The sequence below is a fragment of the Trichosurus vulpecula genome, chromosome 5 (genome assembly GCF_011100635.1).
Source record: "Trichosurus vulpecula isolate mTriVul1 chromosome 5, mTriVul1.pri, whole genome shotgun sequence".
NCBI classification, from domain to species: Eukaryota; Metazoa; Chordata; class Mammalia; order Diprotodontia; family Phalangeridae; genus Trichosurus; species Trichosurus vulpecula.
Window position 1 is genome coordinate 21,530,037 of NC_050577.1, and position 21,066 is coordinate 21,551,102.

The 21,066-nt window shown below is 46.5% G+C and overlaps 1 protein-coding gene across 1 annotated transcript in view; it reads left to right on the plus strand.

The window, feature by feature from the left end:
* The first annotated feature begins 4,461 nt into the window (after positions 1-4,461).
* The window catches only part of GASK1A (golgi associated kinase 1A), a 64,973-nt gene continuing 48,368 nt past the window's right edge, over positions 4,462-21,066 (plus strand). Inside the window, exon 1 of the mRNA XM_036760475.1 lies at positions 4,462-4,496. Coding sequence (XP_036616370.1) covers positions 4,462-4,496 — 35 coding nt within the window. The remainder of the gene's footprint in view (positions 4,497-21,066) is intronic.

Genomic DNA, 21,066 nt, shown 5'->3' on the forward strand with positions numbered 1-21,066 from the left:
AGTCCTTGCTGTTGTGTTGAGGTGACCCAGGTCCTTGAAGGCCGTTCCAATGGAACACAAACTCTGTTGGCCCTGCCAAGCTAGGGTGCCTTCAACTATGGGCCTGGCAAATGGCTGTATATCTGGCACCTCCAGATCAGCTAGCTAAGTTCAGAGCAGTCCATCACCAGACTGGCTTCAAGCTAATGAATTTTTCAGTCACACTCTGTGAACCCATCTACTATTAAATCGAAGAAGGATTGTAAACTTCAGAGCTGGAACTTGGACGAACCCATCAGGGCTTAGCCCTGGGGTGGAAAATTTAGAAAGTGCTGACGGCATCACCCAGTGATACCCTTCTTCTCCCTGGTGCAGCCTCAGCCCCGAGGGAGACTCTTCCACTGTCCAGGCTTGTCCTTTGCAGTGGGCAACAACCACACCCTAGCACCGCTCCAGCCAAGTATCTTAACATCCCAGGCCATGTCTCCTCCCCTCACAGCATCCTGGAAGGATAAAACGATAATGCTCAAAGCTCATTTAGCTGATTTTATTTCTTCCTTTTCACTGAGTTGGTTGGCATTTGGTAGACTCAGTCTGAGTTCTGCGAACTCTACAATGAGAATGGCGGAAGGGCGGCCCAGGGTGGCACTGCTAGAACCATTGTAGACTGTAGAGCCCCATGGTAGACTGGAGATAATGGGGATGAGTAGGGGAGGGGACAATGAAAGTTCCAGTGGATCCGGAGGGAAAGACTGAGGTTGGAACCCTGTCTTTGACACCAACTAGCTATGACTGCCAGGCTCATAAGATGGACAGGCTTCCAAGATCCTCCCAGTCCTATGACCCCTTGAGCTGGCCCTTCAGACAAGGAGAGGCAAAGCTTGTTTTTGACCACAGAATATGAAGACTATAGATTTAGGGCTGCCGGGAACCTATGAGCCCACAAAGCCCAGTCCTTTCACTTTACAGATGGGGACCCTGAGGCCTATAAGGATTAAGTGACTGGTCCAAGGTCATACATTTAGCATGTAAAACAGAACCAGGATAAGGAGCCTAGGAATCTGACTCCAAGTCCAGTGCTCTTCCCCCCAGGATCCCCTGTGGAGGCTGTGTATTCGAATTTTCCATTTTTGTGCTGAATATTCTCCTTCGCCTGTCCTTGCCTTGGCTTCCCTACCTGCATAATTCTAAGAGGTAATTTGGAATAGTAAAATGTGTTTCTGGGACCTGGCTGGAGGTGGCTCGGTGGATAGGACACCAGGCCTAGAGTCAGGAAGACCTGAGTTCAAATCCAGCCTCAGACACTTACTTTATGTGACCCTGGTCAAGTCACTTATAACCCTATTTGCCTCAGTTTCCTCATCTGTAAAATGAGCTGGAGAGGGAAATGGCAAACCACTCCAGTATCTCTGGGATCACAGAGAGTCAGACATGACTGAACAACAACAAAGACCCTTATACTCTCTGACCCTCAGTTTCTTCCTCTGTATAGGTGGAGGTAATGATGCTTAGCCAGCCTCACAGGATTGCTGCAAAGAAAGCATCAGAACTCTGTAACTGTGAACCACGACTTTGGGCCAGTCCCTCAGGGGCCCAGGCCTGGAGCAGTGAGCTAATGTCTGTGAAGGACCATGACGGGACTTCTGAGGAATGACCTGGGCTGAGGCTTTTCAATTCAATTAACACCAGAAAAGGAAAACTCCCAGCCACCGCCCTGGATTATTTTATTTAAAAGAGAAAAATGACCGTCATTGATGGGCTCCCTCACCTAAAACAGTCAAAGAGATTTTTCTTCCCTGGAGCTCCAGGCTCGCTACGCTTTGCTCCCTTCCTTCGCTCGCTGGTCCAGCCACACGGGCCTCCTTCGGACCATGGATTTAGAACTGGAAGGGACGTCCCTTTGAGATCCTCTAGCCCAACTACCTCATTTGACGGGTGAGGAAACTGAAGCCCAGGACAGGTAAAGTAACTTTTCTAGGTGACAGGTAGTAAAGTAGCAGGAAAAAGATTTGAACTCAGCCCCTCTGGCTCCAGATCCAGAGCTCTTTCTCACACATGACATTCTATCTTACTTGTCTAGCTGTGTGACCTTAGGCAAGTCACACAACTTTCTTGTAAAGTAATGGAACAGGGCTCGGAGACCTCTTCTAACACTATACCTATGACCCCATCACCTGGAACCATACCATCCCTGTCACTGACTAGCTGTGTGACCTTCGACAAGTCACTCCCCCCTCAAGGACTCAGTTTCCTTATCTGTAAAGTGAAGAGGTTGACTTTTAAAGTCTCTTCCACATTAAATCTGTAAAGAAATAGGTATTTACCCAAGGTCACACAGCTAGTTACTGTCAAATGCAGGATTCGAACCCAGCTTCCCTGACTGAAAGCTTGGCACTCTTCCCCCTCTACCCCGTTACATGGAAAACACGTCTGCTAATGCTCCACAAATGACATCTTTCCTCCTCCAACACTCTCTAGGACCATGTATCGAGAGGCAGCTGGGCAGCACAACGGAGTCCATCAGTCTGGCCTCAGATACAGCGTGCTTGTGCAATTCCAGGCCATTCACTTGACTTGTCTGCCTCAGTTTCCTCCCCTGTAAAATGGGGATAGCAACAGCACCTCCCTCCCAGAGTTTTTCGGAAGATCAAAGCAGATATTTGTGAAATGCCTACTTAGTAGTCACCTGGCACACAGTAGGCGCCCTATCGAAGTTATCTAGTGCACCCCCTCCTCATTTACAGATGAGGAAACTGAGGCCCAGAGAAGGTGAGTGGCATGTCCAAGGTCCCAGACCCCTGACATCAGAGCCGGCAGGGGTGGGCGGATGGAGGGATGCCGGCATTGGCTTCTCCTCTGCTTTGTGGTGAGACCCGGAGTCAGCCTTCGGGCTCTTACCTGGACCGGGAGACTCTTGGGGTCTGGTAGGACGGGCGAGGCTTTTATTGTGAAAGGAGCCCGAGTCAATGGCAGAGGCTGCTCCTCCCCCCCCCCCACCCCTTTCCCCTTGTCCCCTCCCTCCCCTCCGCTGCCAAGTGTGGGGCTGCGCTGGCTCTTTCAGGACTTTGAAAAGCAGTCGGCTCAGCGGGAAACTCCTCGGCTGCTCCCTCGGCTCCCGCTGCGCTGCCTGCCCCAGCGCTGCCCAGCCTAGAGCTGCCCAGCCCAGCACAGAGCTGCCTAGCCCTGAACTGCCCTACCCAGCTCTGCCAGCCCTGCCCAGCCCAGAGCCGCCCAGCTCACTACAGCCCAGCCTGCAGTGGACAGATCAAGCGACGCCCAGTGATGCTCATTCTCCAAGCGTGGTGGGGGCAGGGACACATACCTGTGTGCCCTGGCACGTGTAGGCACACTCCGACTCCACCCTGAGAGGCACACACATCTTTGGACACACAGCGGGTCAGGTGCACACACTCACGCCCCCCCCCCCACATGCTAAGACATACTTACTAAGGGGTTCACACTGGGGCGCACACTCACTCTCAGGTGTACTTAGAACTTATTGCACCAACATTCAGGCACACACCAAGGTGTGTGCACTTGGGCACACTCAGACATTCTCCCACACTCTCAGAAGCACACGCACTCAGACACACTCACAAACCTCTCGCTCAGGCGCACACACGGGACCTGGAGCAGACGCCTTGGGGAGCCAGCTGGCTGCAGAGGGCTCTGGGAGGACTTCCAGGCACCTCGGGACCATCTGGAGAACCAGCAAGATTCACGTTGATCGGTCGCCCGAGCTCCAGGCTGCCACAGGTCCTTGGGAGCCTCTGGGGTAAAAGTCGTTGGCGGTAAATGGGAAGGAAGAGATTTTTTATTTAAAAGGCAAACTTCTTGAAGAGACATGTTCAGGGGCTGCCCCGACGGACTGAAGCCGACCCTCAGGGCCGGGGCAGGCTCTCTGGCTCCTAGGGCCCCTTAAGCCCAGCATCCTCTGGAGATGAGCCCGAGCAGCTGCGAAGAGAGTGAAGAGGAATCGCCCGCCAGGCAGCTGCCCCGCTGAAGCATGGTATGATTTTGGGGTCTCATTCTTCAAGTTTAGGTAAAGGGGGGCGCTGCTGGGGTGCCTGGGGGACCATCCAACAGGGCGTTGTGCACAGAGCCTGAATGGAGGCTCACAAGTGTTGCTGTTCAAAACCAGGCTTGGCACTTAGTGACAAAAGGGATTTTAACTCACCCTGTGGCTGTGGGCAAGTCATTCGCTTCTCTGGACCTCAGGTCTGTAAAATCAGCCTGGGGAGTGCTAAACCAGGCAGCCCGGCCCTGGGTGCAGGACTCTGAGCACAGCCAAGGCAGAGCTGGTTAGGAGGAGGCAAACCGACCATGGATGTTCCCGAGGGGCACCACAGAATGCGGGGCAGTTTCTGGCCTGAGATGTAGGTCTCTTCTGACTCTAAATCCAGTAGGATCCCATAGGAGCAAGTGGGAATGCTGTGGCCTGTCACAAGGACACTCAGACCCCGCCGCCCGCAGTTGCTCGTCATGAACCCCCAGATCAATCAGGCGTGGGATGAATGGTTAGCATTTTGTCTGGCTAGGGGGCATTGTGGACCTGAGTTTAAATTCTGCCTTAGCTTCATTCAATAACTGTGTGATCCTGGATAAGTCACTTAAGTTCTCTGCCTCAGTTTCTTCATCTATAAAATGAGGTTAGACTCAGTGGCTTGCTTCTGAGGTTTCTTCTAGCTCTAATGCAATGATCCTATGAAATGCAAAGATCTGGGGATCTTAATGGACCACAAGGCAGTGTGATGAAGCAGTCAAAAATGGAGAATGGGAACGTCTTGGACCTAGCTTCAGGAGCGCGGAGGTGATAGTCTCTCTGTACTCCTTATCCGAGCTCACACGGGGTACGATGTTCAGTTTTGGGGGCCATCTTTTAGGAAGGATGCTGATAAGCTGCAGACTGTCCAGATAAGATGGTGACCAGGGCCGTGAAGCGCCTTGCGTCCATGACACAGACTGAAGATCAGTTGAAGAGATTGGGGAGATCTGGCCTGGAGAAGGGATGGATGACTTAGGGCAGGGCATGCATCAGAGGACCCTCCTCTTCTCTCCCCCAACAGCAACTCTGACTCATCTCCAGAAGATGAGGATTTGAAGGACTGTCTGATGGAGGGGAGGCCAGAGAGGTTCTTTGTGGCTCCCAAGAGGAGCCCTAAGGATAGTGGGGGGAAGTTACAGGGTCAGAGTCAGGCTTGAGTAAGCACTTATTGAGCACCTAGGGTGTTCCTTCCTAACAATTAGAGTTTTCTAAAGTAGAATGAGCAGCAGCTTGGTATATTGGATAGAGCTAGTCTATAGGTTGGGATGGGGTGGGTTCAAGTCCTGCTTCTGACACCTCCCAGTTGTGTGACTCTGGTCTTGTCCCTCTCTGTGCTCCAGGCAAATCTTTAAGACTGAAAGCTGCATAGCAGGTGCTCACCTGCATTGGTAGTGAGGATTTTCTATGCCAATGAAAGTCCCTCTTCAAATATAGGTCTCCAGCTACCCTACAATTTATAGCTTATGTGAAAGAAAAAAAGGAGCCTATTTTTCACTCTAATGCTGTTGTGAGACTTTCCCTTTTCCCTGCTCAGAACTGTGTGCAAGGTGCCCCATCCAGAGGGACTCAGCCTTGTCCTGGGAGAAGCAAGAGCCCCCACCAACTTCCCCTCCCCACCCACGGCTGGTGGACCACTTCCCTGCCCCATGTGTGTGCTCAGGGCTGGCTCGGGGCTTGGGGGGTAGGGCAGGGCTGCCTCCCTGGGTGGACCACGGTCTGCAATGTCCACTTTTGTTATCTGAGTTTTCACCTTTGAGCTGGCTTTCTAAGAATTGATTTTGTCCTTACAGCCTGGAATGATGTATATGGTACATCAAGATGAATCTGATGGTCCAGGTGGACTATGGCATGGACCAGGGCTAGGACAAGTTTAAGAGAAGCTTGGGGAGTGTGCACAGCATGCATGATATTACAGAAAGGCCTCCTCGAGGCGTTCTCTCCAGCCCTCCACCTGGGGCTGCTGCTAAGGAGGAGGAGAGGGGAGCGGAGGGGCACAGACAGGAGAGAGGCCAACCCACTTTTACTGCCTATTTCCTACTGTAGGAGCCTGAGAGGCAGCCAAGAAAAAGCTGGTGCAGGGCCAGCCAGCCCAGGCACGTTCGCCTCTGAGGTGCGACCTTAAAGATGCAGGGCTGCTTTCCCAAGCAGGTCTATTTGGCCTGGGTAGGATTTCTGGGGCCTCCTGAAGGCACAGCAGCGGCTTGTAGGTGTGAGGATGGAGTCTCCATCCGGCTCCAAGCGCCTCAGACCCATGAGCAGAATGGCCAAAGAAAGCACCATATTCTCAGCAGCCAAGCCCTGAAACGCTGAGGGCTCCCAGGTTCCACCAGGATGGGGAGGGGAGGGAGGTACTTCTTTGACTAGGTGGGGCCTGGCTTTCCAGGGCCTATGGCGCTGTTGGCCGACATTGACTTAGGGACCGGCCAGGAATGGCCCTTGTGAATCTGAGTGTCCTGTCTCTGCTTCATCTGTGGGATATTCAGAAGTCAGGGAGCCAGAAGACGCACTGGGTGTGGGGGGGGGTGGCTAAATGGAAAGAACAGAGACACAGGGGATTCAGGGACCCAGATTCTAGGCCCAGCTGTGCCAAAAGTTAGCTGTATGACCATGGGCAAGTAACACTCTTGGCCTCTATCCCTATAGCCATAAAGTCAGGAGGTAGTCTAGAGTTCAGGGAGTCTTAACCTGGGATCAATAAACTTTGGAGGGATTTCAAGGGGGCTCACGCACCTGGATGGGAAAGATTGTATCTTTATTTTGTTGGGTTTTGGTTTTTTTGCAGGAGGGAAGGCAGGGCAATTGGGGTTAAGTGACGTGCCAAAGGTCACACAGCTAGTAAGTGTGTCAAGTGTCTGAGGCCGGATTTGAACTCAGGTCCTCCTGACTCCAGGGCCGGTGCTCTACTCACTGTGCCACCTAGCTGCCCCTCTATCTTTATTTCAACCCAATAGGTTTCCTTGTAATGCTATGCATTTTATTTTATGCATTCAAAACCATTATTCTGAGAAAGGGGCCCATAGGCTTCGTCAGCTGGTGGTGCAATGGATAGATTTTTGGATCTAGAGTCAGGAGGACCTGAGCTTAAATACAGCCTCAGACATGTCCTAGCTGTGTGACCCTGGTCTAGTCACCTTATTTCTGTCTGCCTTGGTTTTCTCATCTGTAAAATGGAGACAGTAACAGCACCTACCTCCCAGAATTGTTGTGAAGATAATCAATGAAGGTTTATTAAATGCCTACTATGTGCTCCACCCAGGGCTAAGCAAAAGACAATCCCTGTCTTCAAGGAGCTTAGGATCTAATGATAAAGTGAGATTTGTAAAGCCCTTCGCACACCTGAGGGGCTATAGAAATGCCAGCTCTTCTTGTTCTCCTCCTCCTTCTCCTTCTCCTCCTCCCCCTCCCCCTCCTCCTCCTCTTCCTCCTGCTCCTCCTCCTCCTCTTCCTCCTGCTCCTCCTCCTCCTCTTTCACTTCCTCCTCTTTCTCCCCCTGCTCCTTCCTGGTCCCTCAACAAAGATTAAGACGTATTTCCTTCAAAATGGGATATTTCTAACTATTCCAAACTGTTTTTTTCTCCTGTTACCACTCTTAAAACACTACTAATAATGCAAGCCATAATTATAATTCTTCTTATAATATATTTGAATAATCAATATATAATACAATGTATTATTAATAATACCAGTTCTGATTATCAGCATTTTGATAGCCTTTATAGGGTGTGACAGGCTTTCTTCCTGCTACTGTCTTGATTTGCACATTTTAAAAGCCTGGCTCACATTCCCAGGCACCTCCTTTCCTTGGAAGAGGCATGGTGGGAGGCACGATGTCTCCAGAGAGTCCTGAGCCCCCTGGATGACGGGCACTAACAGGAGGGAATCGGGATTATTCCTGATTAGCCCCGGTAACAGGAACCTCTGAATTCATGGGCCCTTGAGATCCAGTGATAACAAAATAACTCGCAATGGTGAATGGTTTCCATCTCATTTTCTTCCTATAATAATTTTTTAAGGCTAATGCCTGTCAGCTTCTTACTTCCCTTCCACGATGGTGAGGTGATAGCGGCAGTAATAGTTAACATTTATGTTGCATTAAAGCCAAAGGTCTGCAGAGCATTTTGCAAATATTATCTCATTTATCCTTGCCACCACCCTAGAGGGAGGTGCTGAGGGCTGTGATTTGTCCAGAGTCACAGAGCTAACAAGGGTCAGGGGCTGGACGTGAACTCAGGTCCGACTCGAGGTAGGTTCAGCACCCGAGTTGTCTCAGTTCTGACGAGCCACGCAACAACCAAATGGAAAAACCAAGGAAAGTTCATAAACTAGGCAAACTGCTCCACAGGTGGTTTTTTGAACAGGAAGAGGCCTTATAGATAATATGAAATACTGACAGATTTTTATAGATGAAGAAATTCAATCCCAGAGATTCTGAGTGGCTTGCCCAGTGTCACACAGCTGAAACCCACACTTCTGGTCGAGTAATCTTTCCATGATCAGACCTGGCAGAACTCTTCATTGGACTCGTAGAAAGAGGAGCTTGGCCACCATGGTAAGGACATGCATCCCTTAGGTTATGACTTGTATCTGAATGGGCGGTATGTTGATTTAGTCTCTCTGTATGTGGCAGCTGGAAGGCACAGTGGACAGAGCGCTGAGCTTGGAGTCAGGAAGCCAGCCTCAGATACTAGACATGTCACTTGACCTCTGTTTGCCTTGGTTTCCTCATCTGTAAAGTGGAGAAAATAAGGTTCTTGGGAAGATCCGATGACAACATAGTTCAGTGCTTTATAAATACCAGAAAGTGTAATTTTTAGATGGTCAATGCCTTTCTAGGTTTGTTTCCTTATCCATAAACATGTAACAACAAACACCTTATATAATCGACAAGGTCCCATTTCATTCTTAATTCCTCTTCCATGGTGGATTACCTAGTTTCTGCCTTATTTTCGTTTTCCTCTTTGGCAGTTTTAATGCTCATTGGAGTCTCTTCCAGTCAGGGAAGAGAAAGGAAGGAAAACTCAATGCAGATGGCAATGAGCTGAGCTCAGATTCGATTAGTCGGAAGGGAGCTGGCTGGACTCCGTTTGGGAAATTACAGTGGTCACGGTTGTTGTGCCAAAGCCCATCTCTCATCTCTCTCTCTCTGGGTCTCTCTCTCTCTCTCTCTCTCTCTCTCTCTCTCTCTCTCTGTCTCTCCCTTCCTTCCTTCCTTTCTTTTTCTCTCTTTTTTCTTTCTTCTCTCTCTCCTTTCCTTCCTTGCTTCCTTGCTTCCTTCCTTCCTTCCTTTCCCATTCTCCCAGTTATATGGGCAATGAGTCACGAGATGCCATAATGTCAGAAGAATCAATATTGCACATGACCACCCAGTGTTGGAGGATGGATAGATGGGAGGGGGAGGGATAAGCAGGCTGCAACATGTCACCAATGACACCTAGTATTTATTAAGCGCCTGTTGTGTGCTAGGCATTGTATTAGGCACTAGGCAGGGAGAGAGGGGCATAAGCATTTATTAAGTGCCTGCTGTGTGCAGGCCCCGTGCTAGGCACTTTACAAATAGTGTCTCATTTGATCCTCACAACAACTCCGGGAGGTGGGTGTTATTGCTATCCTTATTTTATGTTTGGGGAAACTGAGGCAGGCAGAGCCTTAGTGATTTGCCCAGCATCACCCAACTGGGTCAGATGTGAACTTCTTGACTCCAGGCCCAGTGCTCTACCCACTGGACCATCCAGTTGCCTCTGATATAAATATGAAGAATGAAACAATCTCTCCTTTCAAAGATCTTTCATTCTAGTAGAGGAGAAAATAAAGATTATATACGCATGTATATACATATGCATATATACAAATAGATACAGCATAAATGTAAAGTGAATCAGTATTTAATAAAGGCAAAGTAGTTAAAGAGTTGATAGTTTGGGAAGGAGAGCAGGCACAGTTGGGCTTCCATGGCCAACATGGTACCTGAACTGCATCTTCAGTGAAGAGAGGGACTCCCTGAGGTGGAGGGGAAAAGAGAGAGGACCCCAGGCCCAGAAGATGCCCAGGGTCAAGGTCCCAGGATTGGAGATGGAGGGTCACGTGTGAAGAACAGAGAGAAAGACAGCCTGGCTGGATTAATGAATGGAGAAGGAGAGAGTCTCCCTGGGACCAGGTCGTGTCGGGCTTTCAAAGTTAAACAGGATTTATATTTTATGCTTTGGGCTGGAGCTGATCGAGTAGGAGAATGAAACAGTCAGAACTGCCCTTTAGCAGCAATGTGGAAGATGGACTGGGCGGTGAGAGCCTTGAAGCAATGAGACCAAGCAGGAAGCTGTTGTGATATTCTAGGAGAGGAGTAATAAGGGTCCAGACTGGGGGAGTGGAGAGAAGACATTGAATGTGAGAGATGCTGGGGAGGAGATTGAATATGTGGAACAAGATGTGGGAGAGGCAGTCAGATAATGCTGAGATTACAAACAAGATGCTGGGAGGAAGAACGGTGGCGTCTTCAATAGAAATGGGGAATTTAGAAGAGGGGAGGGTTATGGGGGCAGTGATGAGTTTTGTTTTGGAAATGCTGACTTTGAGTTGTCTCTGAGACATCCAGTTTGAAATGTCCAAGAGGCAACTGGTGATGCAGGGCTGGAGCTCAGGAAAAACACTGGGGTTGTGTGTATTAAGTGTGTAAGTAAGGAACTTCCAAAGGGTGTTCTGACCAGATCATTCCCCTACTCAATCAACTCTAACCTGAAGAATAAAATATAAATTCCTGCTTAGCTTGTAGAGCCTCATACAATGTGACTCAAGGTGTGCGGTGTATGTATGTATGTGTGTGTATGTATATAGGTCAACTGTATAAGGTGATAAAGCTAATGAGGAGAGAGAGCAAGACAGAGAGACGGGGTGGGGGAGGAGAGAGAGAGAGAGAGAGAGAGAGAGAGAGAGAGAGAGAGAGAGAGAAGAGGGGAGCGGAGGGGAGGGCTAAGGACAGAACTAGGGAGAATAATATAGATGATAATCTAGCTAGGAAAGCTGAGATAGAACAACCAGACAGGAAGGAGAATGCCACCTGTGCAATGGGTGAATCCTCTCTAGAAGATTCATAGAAAGACATGGTTGATAACTGAATAAGATGAGAAGGGCTAGATTGGGTATGTTCCGCATTGGTAGAGTGGGTACCCAGGTGGATAAAATCAGGAGCCTATTGAAGTATTGAGATATTGAAATAAGGAAGATGGATAAAAATAGTTTCTCTTTTTGTCAGGAATTTAAAGGTAAAGGAGCCTAATGGTATAATGGGAACTGAACTGAATTTGAAGTCCAAGGATTCTGATTCTGTCACTTACTGGTTGTGTGACTTTTGTCATCTGATCTTATGTTTCCTCATTTGTAAAATAAAGGCATTGGATCAGATGACCTTCAAGGTCCCTTCCAGACCTAAATCCATGTTCCTATGATCCTACATTTAACTTTTCTGAACCTCAGTTTCCACACCTGTAAAATGAAACGGTGGAACTCGATGACCTCTTGGACCTCTTCCAGCTCTTATATCTATGCTCCCATGATACCAAGAGCCAGATAGCACTTCTTTCTATACCTGATACATGCATTTCTCAGGCTTCTTTCTTAGTGCCCATCCAGCTGAATAGATGTAAATACAAGCTCTGTCTTAAAAGCAGGTCTCTTAGCTCCTTTCAGTCCTATTTCTTTCTGGCCAGGAAAAAAAAAACAGCCAGATCTTTTAGCAAAAGTTTGTATTAAAGTATGCTCAGAGAATTCACCATCTTCTGCATCTGGGGCTTCATTATAGAGTACTGGCCTGGAAACCAGCCCCCGAACTGCTGGCCAGGGGTGGGGGATTGCCTGGGAGGGACCCCAGGGATTTCTGAAGAAATCCCAGCCAAACCTGATTCCTGAAAGTGCAGCCAGGAAACAAATTTATAAAGCAAGAAAATCCAGAGACTGATGTGGGAGGTCAGGATGCCTCTGGGTAGGTCAGCTTAGGTGATGTCTCCTGCTGCCCAAGGGGCCACGTGGACAGCCTGAGATCCTCCTATCAGACATTTTCCCAGTGCCTCTTCTCAATCTTTAAGGAAAAAAGGTTAGTCATTTGTGAATCAGAGCCAAGAAAGGTGAATGCTATAAGCATCAGGTGCCTGGCTGAGAATGATAGCATCCCTCCCCACGGATTTAAGAGGGGCGCATACTTCTGCTCGTCCTTTTCTCTCCCTTGTCCTTTTCTTCTCTATCTCCTTGATTTCACAAATGTACCCATTCACCAGGCAGATTGCTTAATAAATCTGTTGGCTGGAAACTGAAACCCAAAAATGTCTGGGCAAAGACAAAAAGCTCTGGGGCTCAGAAAACCAAATGAGATCTTTAGCTCAGTGTCTGCAGTGCCAAAGGGGAGAGAGAGAGAGAGACTTCAGAGAATTTGGGGCACATGTCAGCTATGGCTCATAATCACTATTATAATCATAATTGTGGCTCATAATAAAAATGGAAAGTGGGATGTCTAGGTGGGAGGCATTGCTTGGCCCATCCTGGGTACCCCAAAGTCAATCCAGAGGTTCCAAATGGCTCTAAGCCTAAAGGCTTGGAAACATTGTTTTTCATGGTAGATTTTTTGATTGAGTCTTTGTGGTGTTCCTGACCAAGCGGGTTCAGGGTCAGATATCCACATGGGTGGGATATGGGTATGAGAACAGAGAGTCTGAAAGCAGAACACCTTCGAGAGACTAGTAGCGAATGGAATATAAACCATGCTGACTGCTTCATGGGAGGAAGGACTTACAGCTAACTGACATTTCTCCAACTTCTCCAAAGGGGCAGGGAGAAAGGACTTGGGATTACTGGAAATTCTGTCTGCCTAACATTCTCAAGCTATGTGTAGCTTATAGGGTGGGGGAAGGTTGTTTTTTTGGGAAGGGAGGACTGAGCGGTTTAGGGCAGAAGTGGAGAGCCTCTGGCCCATGAGTCACTGCAGGCATTCCATTTCAGTTCATTTGGCCTGTAGTACTTGAGGAGGTGCCTAGTGATGCAAAAACACAACTTGGTTTTAGAACTAAGGCACATTCTAAAAGTCCATGATGTGGAAACTTTGGGGTGTGTGTGTGTGTGTGTTTCTCTCTCCCCCCCCCCCCCCCCCGTTATATCTTTAGCCACCATCTTTACTTTCATCTTTCTCTCTCTCTTCTGATTTATTCTGATAACTAGTCATGGTATAGAACTAAAATTAGCAGTGTGTTGGTAAATGTTTAACAACCAGCTCTCCAGGTGGGTAATATGTACATATAATACACTTTTAAGTTTAATATGCTTTATTAACATTTTTATTACTTTTTAAAAGCTAGAAAATAACTAATATTTATAGTTATATTAATATAATATTTATATATTAATATAATATTTATAAAGAACTTATTATTGTCAGGCAAGACAATGAACAAAGTCATATGTCAAGCCCTGATTTTGTCCATTTTTAAGGTATAAATACACACACTGTAAATTTAACAACCAGCTCTTGGGAGCTGGTTCGAGCTGGTTCCAGCATACCTTTGATCGAAATACTTCAAAATTGTTGTATTTGTTATATTTTCCTAACTTAAAGAGTAGAGGAATAGGACACTTTATATTACTCAAATTCTAAAAAAAAAGAATCACAACCTAAATTAAAAAATTTATTTTTGAATTTATCTGCCCCTGAGTTGATGTGTGTGTGTGTGTGTGTGTGCTCGCGTGCCCATTGTGTGGAGGCTTCCCACAGGAACTGGCACCTCCCCTGCTATTGTAAATATTATTTGGAGGTATTAGGAAGGATCCTGAGCCAGTGCTGAGAATTGCCAGCTTCGTTGGAGGTAATACCCAGCAGAAAGGAGAAGAGAGCATTGGGCTGAGAATAAGGAAGGCCTTCTCTGTCTTTTGTGGCTGTCTGGCCGTGGGAGAGACGGCAAACCCTTTCTCCCAACACTAGCAGGCCCTGTCAACACTTGCCTTCTCTGGTGGAGCTGCTGGGGTAGCCAGACCTGAGCAGAGGGAGACAGTGCCCATTCACCCAGGCCATGGGAAGCCCCCTGGATTCTGCGCTGGCCTCACAGGTTTGTGGGATTCTCAGACTCTGTACACACAGGCTTTGAATGGCCCTTTGTAACTTCCTCAGCATTTGGCACAGTTCCATACACACACACACACACACACACACACACACACACACACGCACACACACAAACATATACTATACCATGTACATGTATATAATACACATCTATACATATACGTGTATATATACATATTTAGGGCACAGCATATATGGTATGGTTGTTGTCTTTCATTCTCAGAGACCCAAAAGACATCACTATGCTAGAGTCAAGTTTCAGTGCATCCGACTGTGGCTGATCAGACCCATACAAGCTCGGAATGCTCTCCCACAGGTCGGGCACGAGTAGTCCGTGTGAACAGTTGGGGTGATTCTCTCCATTTGCACACCCTGCATTTCCTTTGAGCTGTTTCCATTTCGATTCGGTCATAGAGCACAGCACCTTCTCTGATGTGGGCACACCATGCTGAGCTGTCCTGTGCCAGTGTTTCCCATGTCACGCAATCAATTCCAAAGTTCTTAAGTGAGACCCTGAGAGTGTCCTTATATTGCTTCTTCTGACCACCACGTGAATATATGTATGTGTATATACATATATGGTTTTGTGTGTATATATATATTTTTAAAAACTTCTAAAATATTACATATAATAGATATGTGTATATCTCTATAAATAATATGTACATGGATGTACATGTATACACAATATATAGATCTAGGTATATCTATAGATCCACATAGAATATATGTACAACTATACATCGATACAGAATATATTTTTAGAGTTAAAAAAGAGATTTTACTGATGTTGGTTTTCTATAGCAAAGTCATTTTCCACTATTTTATTCCCCACCCCCCATAACAAGGTATGATCCAGGCTTTGGTCTCCCTCGGCCAAACCCTTCTGGCATTGGTGGGATGGGCCCCCAGAGGGCAGCTGGCTACTTCTCTCCTCAAGGTTCAAGAGACAACTTTAAATTTCCCAAGACCTCAGTGGCATGGTTCTGGCCTGAATTATTAGTTGGCATCAAATTGCCAGCCATACTTAATTAGCTTTTAGAAATGTGTCTTTACTAAGGTGATATAATAAGGACAGATGCTATGAAATGTCCCCCCAAACTTGGAATACAATCTCCCACAGATACAACCAGAGTCCAGGGGAAAGTGGGTTCCAGGTTAGAGCATGTGTGGCTGAGGGGGTCATAGCTTCTAGACGTCCTTTTTCTCTTCTCTCCTTGACATTCACGTTAGGGATAATGCATCTTTCTTTTGAATGCCTTGTAAAGTCCTAAAATTGCTTTTTCTCTGTGCATCTGAGTTTATTCTGGTCTCCTGATACACACACACTACTGTTGGTTTTTCCCAGGGCACTGCAATGATTACTTCAAAATTTTCTGACCCTGCAAAGTCCCCACAATTATCCTCTGGTCAAGGGGAAGGATGAGACAACAGCTCTCCCCTCCATGCCGGTGGATTCTCTTTTGGGAGACTGGCTGAGAGACTCTCTCCTCTCTAGGCTATCCTGCCACTGGAATCCTGGAATCTGAACCGCTTGTCCTTTTCCCTACGTCTCACAGGGCGTGGCTGGTGTTTCAACAATCCGACTAGCAGCTTCCGTGAGGGTGTAAGATCCACCCACAGCCAGCACCCAGAAAGCTGCCGGCATGCTGGGAAAGCACATGTTCTTTTGATCTGCTTTAATAAGGAAAGCAAGGTGAAGGAGTTGACAAGCTTACTTTAATTCAGCATACAGACAGCATTCACTTAGTTCAGGGGAAAAAACCAGTACCCTGAACTTCAGAACAAAATACAAACAAATTACAAACATCAACAGACAGACCCAACACAGATTCATAGTTAACAACATCTAGGTTCAGCTGGGAGCTCAGAACAAGGGCTGGCCCAGAGTCAAACTCGCCACCACTGCTGTGCCAAAGAGCTCCAAGGAACAGACAGCCAACCCCTGGTTTTTATATCTTTTTCAGCGTCAGGGGTGAGTCACACATGCGGCTCACCCACATGACCTAGAATTGTCACAAAGAAGCGGACTTAAACCCAGGTGGTCTAAAAGCCTCTGCTCTCCCAGACATGTAAACTAGGCCCTCCCTGGAGTTAGCCCCACCTTGGGCCCCACCTTAGTTGCCAATCCACGCCCACTAAGGTTTTACACCTTATAGGGGTTTGGGCCTGGGGCTTAGCACCTAGTAAGACTCAATCAAAGACACTGAATTAATCAAAGGAAACAAAGGCCAAACTCTTCAAGGGCACTTGTTGAACTAAGTGCTAAGGAACCCATTTTGATTATCAACACAGCTGGGTCTCCTCAACCAATCTCAATTCACTTCTGGTATAGCATCTTCTCATTTTATTCAATGGCTAGAAGCACTCGGATCCTGCCCGATGTGTTTAACCAGCTTCTTGGCACTTAGTTCAATGTTTGATTGATTGATAGAAATGTTCTCACCTGATGAGGTATCAAAATCAAACATGGTTGGACCAATTCACAGCTCCACCAACAGTGTCAAAACCAAGCCTTAAACCCAACTCACTCTGGGGCTCATAGATAGGTCCCTGCCCTCCTAGCACAGAATGAATGTAAATACCAAATAGTAACTGTTTCTCTTTTGGGCAGGAACCCTGAGGGTCTTCCCCTCCTAGCTTGATGTGGTTTGTTTTGAGTTTTTGATTAAAGGGGCCATCCCTTGATTAACTTCTTAAAGAGGCCTATTCAATGAGTGGGCTTTACCTCACTCTAAGTGAGAACCTGAAAAAGCCTTAGCCTGAAAGGGCCAGAGTCTCCTAAGGCATCCTGGGCCACCTCTAGTCCTCCTGGTGAATATCAGGACGCTGGACCCAGATGGTTCTGTAGGAGAAAGTGAGCCTGGTGACCTTGCACAGCCCTCCCCCACTCATATCCAAGTCAACTGAAAGTCATATCATTTCCCTGATGTCACAGTCCTCTTTGAGAACAAAGGACAAACACAAGTATTTTTGTCTTCTGTGCCTCCTTCCCCCCCAACGCTATTTTTTAAATGATCTTTGCCAATTGATCCTTTAGTCCAACAAGCATTTCCTATTTTCAGAGTATAGTGTTAGTCTCTTTACTGCTCCTACATCTCCCTGTCCGTCTTGTCTCTCTTTGACTCTTCTGTATCCCTCTGTAGCACTTTGTCCATCTGTCTGTCTGTCTTAGTTTCTTTTCTATTTCCTTTCAGTTTGTTTTGTTCCTGGAGAAGTCTTACCCCAATGTGGTTACTGAAAGTGTAGCCACAAGTCAGTTGCCCAGGTAGGAGCTGAAGGTGGGAATATTCTTTGATTTATTTTGTTTGTGTGTGTGGTCCTGGAAAGGACATGTTTGCTCATTGTAAGCAATCTGCCTCAGAAGGAAAACAGAAACAACCCACAAGCAAACAACATCCGCTTTAGGACCTTTCCTCCTCCACTTAGGAGAAACCAAGGTCCCCACAGTGCCCACAGGATGCTGGCACTCTGAGTGCCCAGTACTCTGCAGCTCACACACACACTTAGTGGGTGACTGTTGCTTGAACTTGAACCCAGGGCTTCTGCCCCCTGCTCTTTTTCTTTTTTAAAATTTGATTGGTGACTTCATGTATTCTAACATCACAAACGTGTCCTGAATAACGTTCTCTGAACAACTGCGTCCTTTGTCTCTGTCTACAGGAAGGGGCATTGTCAATCCTTGACACACACTATGCCTCATCTCGGTGTCCACAGGAAACAGAACTCAGAATCAGAGAGTCACAGTGTTGCAGGGGACCTCGGAAAGCAAGGAGTCCAATAGGAACCAGGAAAGGGCTCCCACTCTTCTCTATAAGATATGTGACAGAGAAGGGCTCATCCAGACTCCACCTGAGGACTCCAGCCCTGGGGGCCCATTTCATTGGGGGACAGCTCTGGTTCTTTGGTGTTGAGCTGAAATTGGCTTCTTTGCCTCTTGCCTACCTTAGGGGGAGAAAAAACCCACTCAATGTCTCTTCCATGTGGCAGCCTTTTGAATACTTGAAGAGGACCGCCATGTTGCCTCTGAGTCTTCTCCTCTGGACCGAAGGTCTCTGGTTTCCTCAGCTGTCGCAGCATGAACTTGAAGCCTTCCACCATCCATCATACTTCCCAATTATATCTGTGTCATCGAGTCTTAAAATAATCTCAGGCTTCTGTGTATCTTATCCCAGAGGCTATCGGTGTCTGCAGGAAATTAATCATCAGATCATGGATTTAGGGCAGTTAGAGATCATCTGGCCCAAGTTCAGATAAGACCTAACTTACTGGCTGTGTGACCCTGGTCAAGTCACTTAACCTGGGTTTGTCTCAGTTTCCTCATTTATAAAATAGGAATAAGAAAAGCCCCTACCTCCCCGGCTTGTTGTGCAGACCAAATGAGGTAATGATTGTAATCTTAGCACAATGCTAGCACACAGTAGGTGCCTTTTCTCTTTTGTCTTTATCACTCTTCCATCTTGGGATTTTTTTTTCTCCTCTTTTCCCTATGTAACTTCCCCCACAAAAATCCACCTCACTTTGTGTTTTCTTTAGCTTTCCTCACCAGCCTCAAGTCATGTTGACCTGCCCTAACCATGTTACAGCTGTATGTTTCCCTTCTGTTAACTGCCCTTGCTTCCATTTACTGGACATTCCTATCAAAAGATAGTCCCATGTGTCTCTCTAGGGAACTTTTCCTATTCCTACTCATCATAATTATTTCTCTTTGTGTCTTCAGAATTTCACTTCTGAGAGCTTACTATTCCTTCTTAGAAGGAATTCCCTTGTGGAATTTTAGTCCATGGGAACCTCTCTACCCTTCCTCTGAACCCTTTGAAATCTGCTCTTCCAAAATGTAGCATCACTTATCAATCTGTGCCTGGCTTTCCTTTTCCTCTATTCCAAACTCTAAGATGGAGCGACAGCTTTTCCCGCAGGGTTCCCATGATTTCACCCAGCAGGTGGTGAGAATCAGATCTAGAATAACACTTGCCTTCACAGGTTCCCCCATGTTTTGAAGAATGAAGTTATATTAAGGCAAGCCGAGAGATTTTTAACTGCTTCACTTTTGGCAGAAAGTGAGCTCCTGCAGATTTTCTGCTAATTGAGGCCCCTTCTCTATATCTTGTGACAGGCGTGTGATCTGTTTCCCGAACTCAGAGTATCTGTTTTCTCTCTCTGGCCAAGTGGTCCGATGTTGATCTGCACTCAAATGTTCTCCACCATGCTTCCCCACCTATGGTTCCTAGATTCTCTCATATGAATATACCTTCTTGATACAGACTGTTGTGAAGCAGTTAATGCTGGGTTGAAGAAATCTCTGAAATATAGGTTTTATATATATAGGGGATGTGGAGAAATTGGGACACTAATTCATTGTTGGTGGAATTGTGAACTGATCCAACCATTTTGGAGAGCAATGTGGAATTATGTACAAAGACTTATTAAACTGCCTTTGGTCCATCAATAAATATCACCAGTAGGTCTATCTCCAAAGATGGTTAGGGGAAAAGGGAAAAGAATATACACGTTCTAAAATGTTTATAGCAGTTCTCTTTGTGGTGGCAAAGAACTGGAAATTGCAGGGATGCCTATCAATTGGGGAATGGTTGAACAAGTTGTTGTATATAATTGCGATGAATACTACTGTGCTATAAACAATGATGAGCTCAGTGATCCTAGAAAAACATGGAAAGGCTTGCAGGAAATGATGAAGTGTTAAATGAGCAGAACCAGGAGAACCCTGTATACAGTAACAGCTAGATATGTTGTTTTAAGAATGACTTTGAGTGGAAAAAGTCATTTTGACTATTACAAATACCCAAATTAACTATAAAGAACATATGAAGAAACATACTATTTGCATCCAGAGAAAGAATTGATAGATAGAGGCATGTATAGAACAAATTTTACATACATACATACATACACACACACACACACACACACATATACTTATTTGCACCTAATGGTAGCCATCTCTAGGGTGGGGGGATGGGGGAGGGAAGAAAAAAAGGGAAAAGAAAAAAGGAAGAAATTGACATGATAACTTTATTGTATATTTAAAAGGAATAGCAAGTCGGACATAATAGATTTGCAGTTTCATGCGCAATAATCTTTTTTGTTATACTATGTTATGGAATTGCTTGTTTTATTCCATAAATTAAAAATAAGATAAATAATTTTCAATTTAAAAATCTATAGGCTATTCTCAAGTTCTTGAGTATCAGGAAGTTCCTATTCTGCCCCCCTCCCCAGGTTATTTCTTCTGTTTTTAACCTGGGGTGGGGGGCTAATCAGTGCCATGGTGGTTCCTCACACCACTCCTGCCACCAGGCATGTGATACTGCCTTCAAGGAGAGCAAAAAGCATCTGTCTTTGCAAGGAAAACAAGAACCAAAAAAATTCACAGCAAGCAAAAAATGAGAATTAGGCAGTGGTAAGTGGGGGTGGGTAAGAAGAGGGCATGTGTCTGTGTAGGCAGCAGGAGAGTGCAAAAGACCGTTTGTTAGGGTGAGGATGTGCACCAGACTGGACTGGGGTTTCAGGCTCCAGGCTCTGGATAAAATGTACCCCAACCATGAATGAATCACCCGTTTTAATATTCACTCTCAGCAAGTTCCAAAGATTTATGTGATCTCAAGAGGTGAGGAGGGGCAGATACACAAGTCTCTTTCACTAGGAGAAAGTTACTCAGTTTTCTGGTCCACAAAGACACAAAAGTGGAGTCTCTCCAGAGACATGGACCACCCGGTCAGAGTAACCTGTGGTTGGCCGGCTGGACAGCCCTCCAAGACAAGGTCAGAGCGTCGTTGATCTTGAGTTTTAGACCCAGCGTTTTCTTTTTCTGTTTCTTGACTGAAGTATGACTCCCTATGCATTTCAAATCAGCTTTCCTCTTCAGGGTTTTCCCCGATGCCGCAGTGGTTTTGTGGGAACTTACTAAGCTGCTATTTGAGACTTT